This window comes from Callorhinus ursinus, unplaced genomic scaffold, assembly GCF_003265705.2.
Source record: "Callorhinus ursinus isolate GAN/ISIS: 27379988/994484 unplaced genomic scaffold, GSC_fseal_2.0 scaffold8, whole genome shotgun sequence".
Taxonomy (NCBI): domain Eukaryota; kingdom Metazoa; phylum Chordata; class Mammalia; order Carnivora; family Otariidae; genus Callorhinus; species Callorhinus ursinus.
Genome location: NW_027397070.1, coordinates 15,074,267 through 15,087,251, shown reverse-complemented (window position 1 = coordinate 15,087,251; position 12,985 = coordinate 15,074,267). Strand labels below are relative to the sequence as shown.

Genomic DNA, 12,985 nt, shown 5'->3' with positions numbered 1-12,985 from the left:
GGCATTGATTTTATTGAATAGATTTGCCTAAATCACTGCTATTTTAAAACAAAAATTCCTGATGCTAAACCTGAAGGTCAAACAAAAATCTCCTGAAATGTATCAGATTTGAAATGCTGTGTAATAGTAAGAATAAATCACAAAACTGGAATAGACAAGCCAGTTTAGAATCTGTTGGGCAGGGGTGTGTGAATTTATCAGATACATAGGCCTTAGAATAGTCCAGATATTAAGTCTGACTAATAATAATTTCAAGGTTCCCACTGCCTCTACAAGGTAAATGCTAAGGTAACTGCTGATTATCCCCAGTACTTACAAAGTGATAACAGATAAGCCTAATAGGATTTGAATTTAAGTAGCTATGATTTTTTTTTCCCTCCTTCTCCCAGCTTTGTGAAGTGGAAATTGTACAGGCTCCAAGAGAAAAGGCACACTTTCAGACTTAAGACCTGCCCTGATGATCAGGCACACTTACCATACAAATCCTCCAAGACCAAATCATAGCGTGAAACTAGGGTAGGATCAGGCACCAGAGTATGCTAAATAAAAATGCTGCTTGTTTTGACATTGTTACAGTTAAGAACTTCCTAACAATACTTTCTACAGCGGTATTTCAGATCAATTCGCACTAGCTAATGAGCCTAGAACTGCTCGCCCCACAGAAAAATTATATGGTTCTTGGAAAAAAAAAAACTAGAAAATCCTATGTGTTCAATTATGAACATACTGCAGTTGTGCTAAATCACTGGACTTTATCATATTTGTTTGTACTATATATGTGTGTGCACTGTGTGTGTGTTCAGTCAACTGTCATTTCTTGAGTGCTTACTATACACCAGCTACATTACTATGGACTTGGGATAAGTCCTGGAGAAGAGAGACACAGTCACCGCCCAGAGAAAATGCTGTCTAGTGGAGCTGTGCCTCTGGAACTTTTAATGTGCATACAAATCACCTGGGGATCTCATTAGTATGCAAATTCTGCAGTGAGTCTGGGGGAATGCTGAGATTCTGCATTTCTAATATACTCCCTTTTAATGCTGATGTTGCTGGCATTTGAGTAGTAAATATTGGTGGACACAGACATTAAATCACACAAATAACTATATGCTTATATTTGAGATAAGTGCTATGAAGAAAAAAAAACACGGTGATCTATGAGATCAAATAAAGTGGGGGACCCAAGCTTTGCCTCAGGGCTAGGGGAGGGGCTGTATAAGCCAAAAGCTGAAGGATGGTGGGAATACGTCAGGCTAAGCTATTGAGACCAACCATAGTAAATGCCACATGTACCTTTGGTGTCTTTCTGCCTGGACGTGTTCTCCGGACACCAGAGTGTGTTTGACCTGTGCTCTGGGATTGCCAAAAGTACCTAAAGCCAAATACCCCAGAGCTATTTGCTCTAGGGACAGGAATTTATAAATAAACATCCCAGCTTCACCACCCCTTAGTGAGACACACTTAGTTGGGTTTCATAGTCTCTCAGAGGGTTCCAAGCAGGATTGTGCCTTGGTGGCCACAGCTATAACTCATATTAACCTTGACTTTCCTCTTTTCCCTGTATCAGATCCCTACTCCTGGCCAATGACTCTAGTCTCACCTCCAAATAAATTACTTTCTCCTAAATCCTTGTCTCAGGGTTTGCTTTTGAGGGAACTCAGATTAAGAAACTAATCCAGGGCGCCTGGGTGGCTCAGATGGTTAAGCATCTGCCTTCGGCTTGGGTCATGATCCCAGGGTCCTGGGATCAAGCCCCACATCGAGCTCCCTGTTCGGCGGGAAGTCTGCTTCTCCCTCTCCCACTCCCCCTGCTTGTGTTGCCTCTCTCACTGTGTGTCTCTCTGTCAAATTAATAAAGAAAGTCTTAAAAAAAAAGAAACTAACCCACTCAGAGAGGATAATAAACAATGATGACATACACATATACAGACACACTTGCATGTATGCGCGTGCACACACACACACACACACACACACACACACACGACTAGGTTGAAATGTAAGGGGAAGAAAGACACAGAAACCTGAAGTGAACAGAAGCCACTTTTGCTTTTGGATATTTGCCCCCAATCCTAGTGATCTTGAATTTCTGTTTTGATGGCCTCATGGGGAAAGAGGAACAAATCGTAATCCTAAACTGGCCCTATTTCCTGAATTGGATGGTGGCTTCATGGTTGCTTGGAAAACTGTACATAAGTGGTTTAGGAACTTCCCTATATGTGCATTATACTTCACAATATTTCAAAATGTAATTTAAAAAATCTGACAAGAGAAGAATGACTTAGGGAAAGGGAACTCATATAAGAATTATGTAGATGTTTTGGAAGAACAGAGAACAGGCAAGTGTGGCTGGAACATGATGAACAGTGGGGAGAATGGTGGAAGATTCATTCATACATTCATTGACTCATTTGTGACAAGTATGACCTTTTTTAATGGAGCTTTCATTGGGTAGGAGACAGGCAAAAAAACCCACAAATAAATGAGCAAGATAATTTCAGAGATTAATGATTGCTATAAAGAAAACAAAATAGGTTGGTGTCACAGAAAAAACACTGGGGGTAGAGGGTTGCTTGGTGGGGTAATGGAGATGGGGTCACCTAGAAAGATCTCACTGAGGTGCTGGCAGTTGAACTGAGATCAGAGGGACGAGATAAAACTATAAAGGGGCATAGAAGCCAGTGCCTGGGGGTCTCAGGAGGAATTTTGAGCTTTATTTTGGGAGCAATGGAAAGCCATTAAAGGTATTTACACAGAAGAGGGAGATAATCATACTAAGGTTCTTAAAGATCATCCTGATGACTCTGTGATGAATGGTTTCCAGTCAGTAAACATATGATGGGGGCTGACTAGGAAGCCAAAGCAGAGACATACAACTGGATCTATTCAAGTTATACTATAGACTTAGAATTGAATGTTCCTTTCATAAACTCCAATACAGACCCTACTCCCCATAAGGAATCATCAATCACTGGGCCCTATCTTGTTAGCTACCATGATTTGGCTGGTGAATGACAAATGACTGAAGCTGGATCAGTCAGAACGCTTTCTTAGGATATTCCTAATGGAGCTGGAGTGGAAGATTCTCCTTCTTTAGTAGAATGTTGTAATGCCATGAGAACTGCTAGTAATCTTGTTCAAGATTGTTTAGAGAAAAGCAGAAGGAAGCAGGAGAGGATGCAACTGTGAAGAGAGAGGAGAAAGGGAAAGGGACTGAGACCAATCCTTGGGTGATAGAATCTCCTGGCTGCTGTGGTTTTAGCAGCACTTTGACTATTGGAACCATTTCAGGATTTTTCCCAGTTAGACAAATCATATTAATTCCCTTTTGCATTTAGCTAATTCAAGTTGGATTTCTGTCAATTACAACTGAAAAAAACCTGGGCAGTATTAGAGGTGAGGGAGCTGGAGGTGAGCACCTTGGGGAATAGGTACGCCATTTACCAAATAGATGAAGGCAAGATGAGAAGTTGGCTCAGGAAGAACCAAAGTATTGTTGAGAAAATGAGAATTTGAAATACCTATGAGATATCCAAGTGGAAATATTAAGTAGATAGTGGATATTTGTTTTTGTTTTTTTAATTAATTTTATTCTTTTTTTTCTTCAAATTTTTATTTAAGTTCTAATTAGCATACAGTGCGATATTGGTTTCAGGAGTAGAATTCAGTGATTCATCACTTACATGCAATACCCAGGGCTCATCATAACAAGTGCCCTGCTTAATACCCATCACCCTAATCTAGCCCATCCCCCACCTGCCTCCTTCCATCAACCCTCTGTTTGTTCTCTATCATGAAGAGTCTCTTATGGTTTGTTTCCCTCTCTCCTTTTTTTCCCCCTTCCCATATGTTCATCTGTTTTGTTGCTTAAATTCCACATGTGAGTGAAATCATATGGTATTTGTCTTTCTCTGACTGACTTATTTTGTTTAGCATAATATACTCTAGCTCCATACATGTTGTGCAAATGGCAAGAGTTCATTCTTTTTGATGGCTGAGTAATATTCCATCACTTATATATCACATCTTCTTTATCCATTCATCAGTCAATGGACATGTAGTGGATGTTTGAATTTAGAGTTTAGCCAAGAGGAATGGAATGTGGATGTAAGTGTGGGCATCACTGTCAAAGAGTTGATATCCAAAACCATAGGATGATATGAAATGAATTAAATGAGGGAGAGACTCAGTGGAAAGAGAAGAGGACCCAGGACTAGGTCCTGAAGAACTCCAAGATCTATGGACCTGATGCCATAGATGAAATAGATGCCAAACTTTGACAAAGGAGGTCTGCAAGCCGCCCACCACGCCCCCACCGCCATTTGGCTCCAGTTTGTTTGCTGGATGATGTTAACTAACACTACAAGTTTCACCTTCATTGTCATCTGTCCAAAAAAAAAAAAAAAAGGCTGAGTGAGGAATGTGTGTGTGTGTGTAGAACTGCGTGACTTAAAGTAATGATACTGATTTTCAAGGGAAGCTCATAAACTGGCTCTGTAGGCAATTTTGAGAAACATATCTGAGTAATAGGATAAACATTTATACTTTAGAACTTGTTAGGCTTTTGGATTATAACAAGCCTTTTGTGTGCATGACTCATTCCTCCATTATTTCTTGATTATAAACTTGGTGGTGGGGAAGTGTACTAATTCTGTGATGGCCACCAGAGAATAATTTTTTTATATTACCTCCAGGGTACATGGAATAAGGTCAGCACTGTCTGTTTGAAGAAAGCGGTTTGAATGAAGGAGCTGCACGTTTAATGTTTTTTTTTTTTAAGTTTCTTATTTTCTGTACTTCGTCGTGTTGTTCACTAAACCAGAAGGGTACCTATCATTGTGACATACATTTCTGAGCTGGCTGACTATCTATGACTGAATGCAGATGTCGTAAATACAACACAGCCTACAAGAACTCTTTATCTAGTCAGCTGTATGTGAATTTCCCAGGTTCTGAGTCCGTATGATCTGTTGGGTTACGGGTCAAACCATATATCCTGATTAAGTCATAATGATGATTAGGAGTTGTGTTTTCAGCAAATACAGCTACCAGACTTTATCATTTATTAAGCATTTCATGGACAAAGTTGGAACATAAAATTTAAAATTTTCTCAGTTAAAAGTATAAAAATATTGGTCACTGATCATTTTGTTAATGTCCAGTAGAGTTCTAAAAGGCTACACATTTTCACAATTCTTAGTCTCTAGTTTAGATTAGCTTCTGAATGCCATGTTCTCCTAATGGAATGTTGTCTCCTCAATTTCCTCTGGAGTGTTTTTATATATCTTAACTGAACTGAAAAATATGCTAAGACCCAGATGTTTTATTTCTACAATTACAGAACTTATTTAGTGAGGATCAGTTACTGTATAAATTTATGAGATTACTTAAGATGTGATTAGTAAAATTTTATCTTCATTTTTGTTTCTGATATTTTAAATTAAATAAAATTGAAAATATTGGACTAGACTTACTCTCCTTATATATTCTCTTTAGTTCTTTGGATGGCATAGTTTAAATGAATGAACCAATAAATATCATACATGATTCTTACTAATAATACACAGATTGTCTGAAAAGTCTGGAAACATTGGGAAAATATTTTATTTATTATGCTTTTTCAGATGAATAATTAGCTTAAATTTAGAAATGTGTTACCTGCAAAAGAATAGGGGGATCAAAAGAAAATACATTTTGAAAATGTAACTAACATCTTGATTTTATTTTTATTTTACGTTTTGAAACTTGGATGTTCAGAACCAGATTAATTATAATTTTGATTCATGTCATTCTCTCATCATTTGTTCAGATATAGCTGCATTTATTTTGTTAATTGCTTAATTATTTATTTTTAATAATGGAATAGTTATCCACAAAGTCACTATCCAAAACAAAAGCTGAAACTCTAACAACAGCTCACATCAAATCCTGTTTCCCCAACCAGTCCATCACCCTCTTCTCTCCCACCCAAAATCTCATACTCATTGTTCCTTTTATCTCATTGTATTGTAACTATCTTTTTCCTAAAACATACACAAATATATATATTTAGTAGTTTTTTTTTTAATTTACAAAAAGAATGTCAGACTTTGTATAATCTTTTGGAAATTTTGTCATTTAGTATTGTATTGATAAGATTAATTCATATGGTTACTTGAAGCTATAGTTTATTCATTTCCATTACTATATATTCATTGAGTGCATGTGTCACGGTTTATTTATGTACCATCTGTTGCTGGACACTTGGATTCACTCTGTTTTTTGTTAATATGAACAGTGCTGCCATAAACATCCATTTACATACCTTCTCTTATACATGTGCAAGAGTTTCTGTTGAGAATATACCTGAGCACAGAAGTACTGGTGTATAGAAAATATAAGATTTTAAGAAAAAAATGTCAAGCTTTTCCAAAGTTGTTGCTCTCATCTATAGCATATAAAAGGACCTGTGGACCCACACTAGATATTATCAAAATTTTAAATATATTTGGAATTCAGTGGAGGTAGAATGGTATTCTATTATGACCTTAATAAACATTATTTTAAAATAAAAACATTAGGGGTGCCTGGGTGGCTCAGTTGGTTAAGTGTCTGCCATTGGCTCAGGTCATGATCCCAGGGTCCTGGGATGGAGCCCCTCACTGGGGTCCCTGCTCAGCAGAGAGCCTGCTTCTCCCTCTCCCTCGCTGCTCCCCCTGCTCGTGCTCTCTCTCTCTGTCAAATGAATAAATAAATAATCTAAAATAAAAAACATTCCTTCATTTCTAGTTTTTTTAAGAATATTATACATTTTTAAAATGTGGTATTGGTATACAGATCAATACAAAGTAATTAATTACAAAATAACCTATGCTTGCTTTGAGTTATTTACTTATTTTTTCGGGTAACTCTTCTCTCACATTACTGCAGTCGTGGCTGGGACTGTGATAGGCAGTTATTTCGGCCACCGTGTTCTCTTCTAGTATCCCACCTCCTGAATGGCAGAATGCCAGGGAGTGAGATCATGTATTTGCTATAAGCTCTCCAGTCATTCATTCTTTCTTACTCTAGAAGCTTCACCTCATCCCAGGTGATTTAAAAAGTATCTGAAAGATTTCCATTGCCTACTTAGGTTTATAAAAGGTTTTATTTTATTAAAATTTATAGTGCTACATGGACACATTTATGAACACATAGTCATTTGATTGCAAAGGTATATAGCGTTGGCCCACATGATTAAGTGTTTTTAAAATCCATTCAATTAGATTTCTAGATTTTCATGTTCCTTTCTCATAAGACACTTAGTTACTCAATTTAAATGCAAAGTCATGTTTTAGGTGACATGGCCATCTGAAATGAAGGACTAATTTGAATGTCTTTTAAATTGGAGAACAGCAAGGGTAGTAGAGAAATCCTGCTGCAGAACTCCGTAGTCAGCAAAAGCAAGGTGTGATGATGGTTCCTGAGTTTGCTATCATTTGTTAACATACATAGAATTTCCAAGAGGGAAAGAAGAATGAGAGTAGTGGTAAAAATGAGGTGGGGGCATAAAGATGTGATCCTGAGGCCTTCCTTCCAACCCCTTTTCACTCATCTGAACAGTCTAACCCAGCACAAGAAAGTGAGTTTAAAAGTGTGGTATGCATTAGTCATGGAATGGCAACTTTCATTCTGATTGTAGATATTTAAAAGCATCCTGCATGTTAAGTGGTCTTAGTTGAAACTGTTTGTACTTCTATTGCAATGTATTTGGTCACTGTGAGCCAAGATAGATAATGCATTTCCTAAAATGGTATAGAATTGCCTAAGTTGCTAACAAGAAAATCTTTCCATAGACAGTACAGTGTTTAAACTGGTCTTCCTTTACTCATCTTTAATTCCTCCCCATTTCCAATTGAGTTAATTGCTTATATTTTTAAGAAACTGGAACTCTGAAGAAATTGATTCACCCATCTTTTAAGTGACAGGGTATTTTTTTACAGTATATAATATGCATTATAATGTAATAAATAATTTAATTTAAGAATACTGAACTCTAGTGTTCCTTAAAGGGGACTTTTACAACTTACTGATACAAATATTGGCCCTCAGTAACAGGAGAAAATGATATTAAAATAGTTCAAAGATAAAGTTACACACAGGGTAGTTGTTCTCAAACATTAATAAGGCCATGATCTCATTTTTTTTAAAGATTTTATTTATTTATTTGACAGAGAGAGACAGCGAGAGAGGGCGAGAGAGGGAACACAAGCAGGGGGAGTGGGAGAGGGAGAAGCAGGCTTCCCGCGGAGCAGGGAGCCCGATGCAGGCTCGATCCCAGGACCCTGGGATCATGACCTGAGCCAAAGGCAGACGCTTAACGACTGAGCCACCCAGGCGCCCCCAATCTCATTTTTATATAACATATAAGCTTGAAGAAGTTGTGAACCAATATCGTAGTAAGGAAACCTAACTACACAACAGTTAAGATCTATGGCCATTATTTTTCATTTAGGCCTAGAAGTACATTTCCTTTCCTGAATGAACCGATATGCCATTTCAAGGAGAAACAAATGGCAGCAAAAAATAAACTTCAAGGCAAGCTGTGACTGAAGACGCAGGATGACCCATTTAAGACACCCCAAAGGGGGAAGGGCGTAGGGGGATGGGTTAGCCTGGTGATGGGTATTAAAGAGGGCACATTCTGCGTGGAGCACTGGGTGTTATGCACAAACAATGAATCATGGAACACTACATCAAAAACTAATGATGTCATGTATGGTGATTAACATAACAATAAAAAATTATTAAAAAAAAAAGACACCCCAAAGGAACTCTAAATTCTTCCACTAGCGATTAGCCCACAGGAATCTCCTTTTGCAGAACAGAGAAGCAGAACCCGGGAGACTGGCGCTTTAATCGTGCTGCTTCTGGTGATGAAGGGAGATGCTTACATTTCTCCCGAGGTTCTTTCTCCCGCCCCGGTCTCCGGCCCGATGAAGACTGGAGCGGTCTACACATTGTTGTGAAGCCAACTCGACTGCCCCGGGCGAAGCACAATGGGCGGGCGTGGGCTGTCAGTGAGCTCCTCGTTTCCAGTCCTTCCTATCAGTGTTCACCAAAGTGTTTTGGGATCTGAGCTCCTGAAACTTTCTAATGGGGGGGGGGGGGGAAATGATACGTTTCCTCCCAGTAGCGACTTTCTTTCTTTTTCTCCTGCTGTAAGCGGGGTGTTTGACCTGGTCGACTGTGTTCCCAGTGCCCTGGCGCCAGCTGTGTTCTTGACCCCAGAATAAATCAGGGCTGCACCGGGCCTGCCAGAGCTCCGGACACATTTCCTGTCGGGGCCTAAGGAAAGCTGTTTGCCGCCAGGACGGTGGTGGGGATTCTTGGCAGTTGAGGACTCTGGCGGGAGTGGGGCGGGGGAAGAGGGGGAGAGCCAGCTGTAGGGGGCGGTGACCGCGCTCTTGGGACAGCTCCGCGCCCTCGGGCGGGACAGATCCAAGTAGGGAACAGCTGTGGGAGCAGGGCCTCCAAGATGAGGCCGGCGCTCGCCCTGTGCCTCTTCTGGCAGGCTTTCTGGCCTCGGCCTGGCCGCGGCGAGCACCCCACCGCCGACCGCGCGGGCTGCTCGGCCTCTGGGGCCTGCTACAGCCTGCACCACGCTACCATCCAGAGGCTGGCGGCCGAGGAGGCCTGCAGTCTGCGCGGCGGGGCGCTCAGCACCGTGCGCGGGGGCGCCGAGCTCCGCGCGGTGCTTGCACTCCTGCGGGCAGGCCCGGGGCCCGGAGGGGGCTCCAAAGACCTTCTGTTCTGGGTGGCGCTGGAACGCGGGCGATCCCACTGCACCCTGGACAACGAGCCGTTGCGGGGTTTCTCCTGGCTGTCCCCCGACGTCAGCGGGTCCGAAAGCGACACGCTGCAATGGGTGGAGGAACCCCAACGCTCCTGCACCTCTCGGAGTTGCGCGGGACTCCAGGCCACCCGGGGGGTCGAGCCCGCAGGCTGGAAGGAGATGCGTTGCCACTCGCGCGCCAATGGCTACCTGTGCAAATACCAGTTTGACGGCTTGTGCCCGGCGCCGCGCCCCGGGGCCGCCTCTAACTTGAGCTACCGCGCGCCCTTCCAGCTGTACAGCGCGGCGTTGGACTTCAGTCCCGCAGGGACCAAGGTGAGTGCGCTTTGCCCCGGGCAGCTCTCCATCACAGCCACCTGCATCGCAGACGAGGTCAGTGCGCGCTGGGACGGGATACCCTCCGGGGCCGAGCTCTGTCCCTGTCCCGGGAGGTACCTCCGTGCTGGCAAATGCGCGGAGCTCCCTAACTGCCTAGACGACTCGGGAGGCTTTGCCTGCGAGTGCGCCTCGGGCTTCGTGCTGGGGAAAGACGGACGTTCTTGTGTAACCAGTGCGGAAGGACAGCCGGCCCCTGAGGGGACCAAGGTGCCCACCAGGCCGGCCACTGCTGCCAGCCCGGTCCCGAAGAGAACGTGGTCACCCACCGTACATGAGAAGCCAGGAGAGGTACCGCATGTCCCTGGACAAGGCAGTTCAGCAACATCTATTCCCGAGATTCCTCAGTGGGGAGCACAGAGCACGATGTCTACCCTTCAGACGTCCCCTCAAGCCAATTCGAAGGCTGCCATCACCTCTTCAGGAAGCGTGATTCCCAAGTTTAATTCCACGTCTTCCTCTGCCATTCCCCAACCTTTCGACTCCTCCTCCACCGTGGTCTTCATACTTGTGAGCATAGCGGTCGTAGTGTTGATTATCTTGACCATGACAGTGCTGGGGCTTTTCAAACTCTGCTTCCACAAAAGCCCTTCCTCCCAGCCAAGAAAGGGGCCCTTGGCCCAGCCGGCCATGGAGAGTGATGCTGAAGCCGCTGTTCTGCGTTCCAATTCTGTACATTGCACAGACAGTGGGGTGAAGGTGGGGGACTGTGGTCTGCGGGACAGAGCAGAGGGCGCCTCGCTGACAGGGTCCTCTCTTGGCTCTGGTGACACATAGGGAAACGGGACAATGGGCACTTCTGAGCAGAGTTTTTCACTTTCAATGAAAAGGGAAAAGAAGAGGAATTTATTTATGGGACCATTCTTTATAGAAAATCCCCTTCCCCCAAATTCCCTCTCCTTCACTGAGAAGCCAAATCTGAACTGGACGTGCATTGCCTGAAGGTGGAAGAGGTCGAAGTGCCTTATGGTGGTACCGAGGGCTGGGATCCTACTGGGGAGAGGTGTTTACTTGTGCTGATTCTGGGGGACTTGGAGAAGTGGTTGAACTTCTAAGATATTGCAAGCAAATAGAAAACAATACAATTTAAAAAGAATAAACCAACATGGAAAGGAAACTGTCTATATTGTTCAGGTTGGACATACATTGGTTTGAAATTCCCAGGCAAAAAATAAAGGATTGTTGATAACCCGCACTCAAATATCTTTGGTCTCCTGGAGGATTGATTATTTAGGAAAAACAGCTGAGGGGCATGCTGAGAAGAGCAACGAGAGTTGCTGCTCTTAGATTGAAGGGGAAATTTTCAAGTCCTTGTAATGAGTAGATCTTTAACAACTAGCAACTTTTTCCTTGGTTCTTTTATACTTTGCTTTCAAAGTCACTACTACTTATGTGCTCTGCTATAAATCCAAACTGTAGTGTTGCCAGCATAGCTGGCTCTGGAAGCAAATTATAGTTGACCACCAATTTAAGTGTTTACTGTGTGTCCTTGTTCAAGGAAACAAATGATTTGTGTTTTCCTTTTCCAGTGTTTGTGCTCTCCAGTGTAATGACCTTCCCAACCAAATAGCCCTCTCCTAAATATCAGAATGCTGATCCTCACTTCCAATTATGGTGATGTTAATTTCCAATTAAAACGTTAATGCTAAGTATTGATTTGAAATCTTCTGGGTGCACTAAAGCAAAAATGAGCTGGAATTCTTCCAAAGTTACTAGGTTTTTATGCACTATTTAATCCATTAAAAAACTTCAATTCCAAACCATTTCCTTACCTCCCTTAAAGAAAGTGTGTGCAGTGACCATACATGCCTATCTTGGAATGTTTATAATTTAACAACAGGCATGGTAACAGCTCTCCATAAGAATTAACAGCATAGGAAATAAGTGGTAAATATAAATATTTATCATCTTGTTATGACTTGGGGCATTAGAAAGTAGTCTAAATGAAGCATTCATCTAAAAAACAACTAAGATGTAATAATAATCACTATCTAGTAAGGTTGAGATCCCTAAAAAATTTCCCACTTCTATTAGTACGCTGAGACTTTAAAACTAAGTGTGTGGGGGTTGTTACATGAAGAGAGGAGAAACAAGCTTAGTAACCAGGAAGAATGAAAACAGGAAGTTTGCACTATATTTTCACAGGACCATTTTGATGTTCTTAAGTGTACAATATATAAAATACATATGGTATTGTAACATTAAAGGAATAAAGTAATAGGTAATTTTGCTTCATATACTAAATATATATAAAATAAAATCACAAATGAATTAGAATTAACATTTGAAGGAAATTTTAAACAATATCATTTCACAAGAAAACTAGAATCAGATAAGTAATGCCTTACTCAATGTCCCTAACTTGTCAGAGTGTGTCTCAGTTCACCTCAGTTGTGGTGTTTAATCCTTACTCTTTACTACATGACCTCTCTGTAAGACGGTAACTATTTGAATAGAATATATGATCCTTTCTTTTGTAACTTGAAAAATAGGCCCTTCTATAAATGAACTGTCAATTATCTATATCTATAATTATAAATACATCTAAAGTTATCTATATCTGTGTGTGGATGTATCTGTGTGTACACATGCTTTGTCTTAAAGTAGATGGCCTTTGTATCATTGTTATAATACAATGCAGTAGGTATCATTAATTTATTATGCAACATGACCCTGGTGGCATTACAAATCTTGGGATCCAAATGCTCTATGTGAAAAACAAATAGGTTTGAGCTCAACTGCTCACCTATTACCTGCCATTCTTTCTCCTTGTAAGTAAGTCAGGAAAGAATTAGA

General features: G+C 41.4%; 1 protein-coding gene across 1 annotated transcript; it reads left to right on the top strand.

Annotated features, from left to right (window-relative positions):
* Positions 1-9,162: 9,162 nt before the first annotated feature.
* On the top strand, positions 9,163-11,384 carry CLEC14A (C-type lectin domain containing 14A). Its single transcript, XM_025869139.2, has one exon. The coding sequence runs from the start codon at positions 9,497-9,499 to the stop codon at positions 10,964-10,966; it is 1,470 nt and encodes a 489-aa protein (XP_025724924.1). The 5' UTR covers positions 9,163-9,496; the 3' UTR covers positions 10,967-11,384.
* The last annotated feature ends 1,601 nt before the right edge of the window (positions 11,385-12,985 follow it).

Coding starts and splice junctions, on each gene's coding strand:
- CLEC14A (XM_025869139.2), top strand. CDS start 9,497: ATGAGGCCGGCGCTCGCCCTGTGCCTCTTCTGGCAGGCTTTCTGGCCT.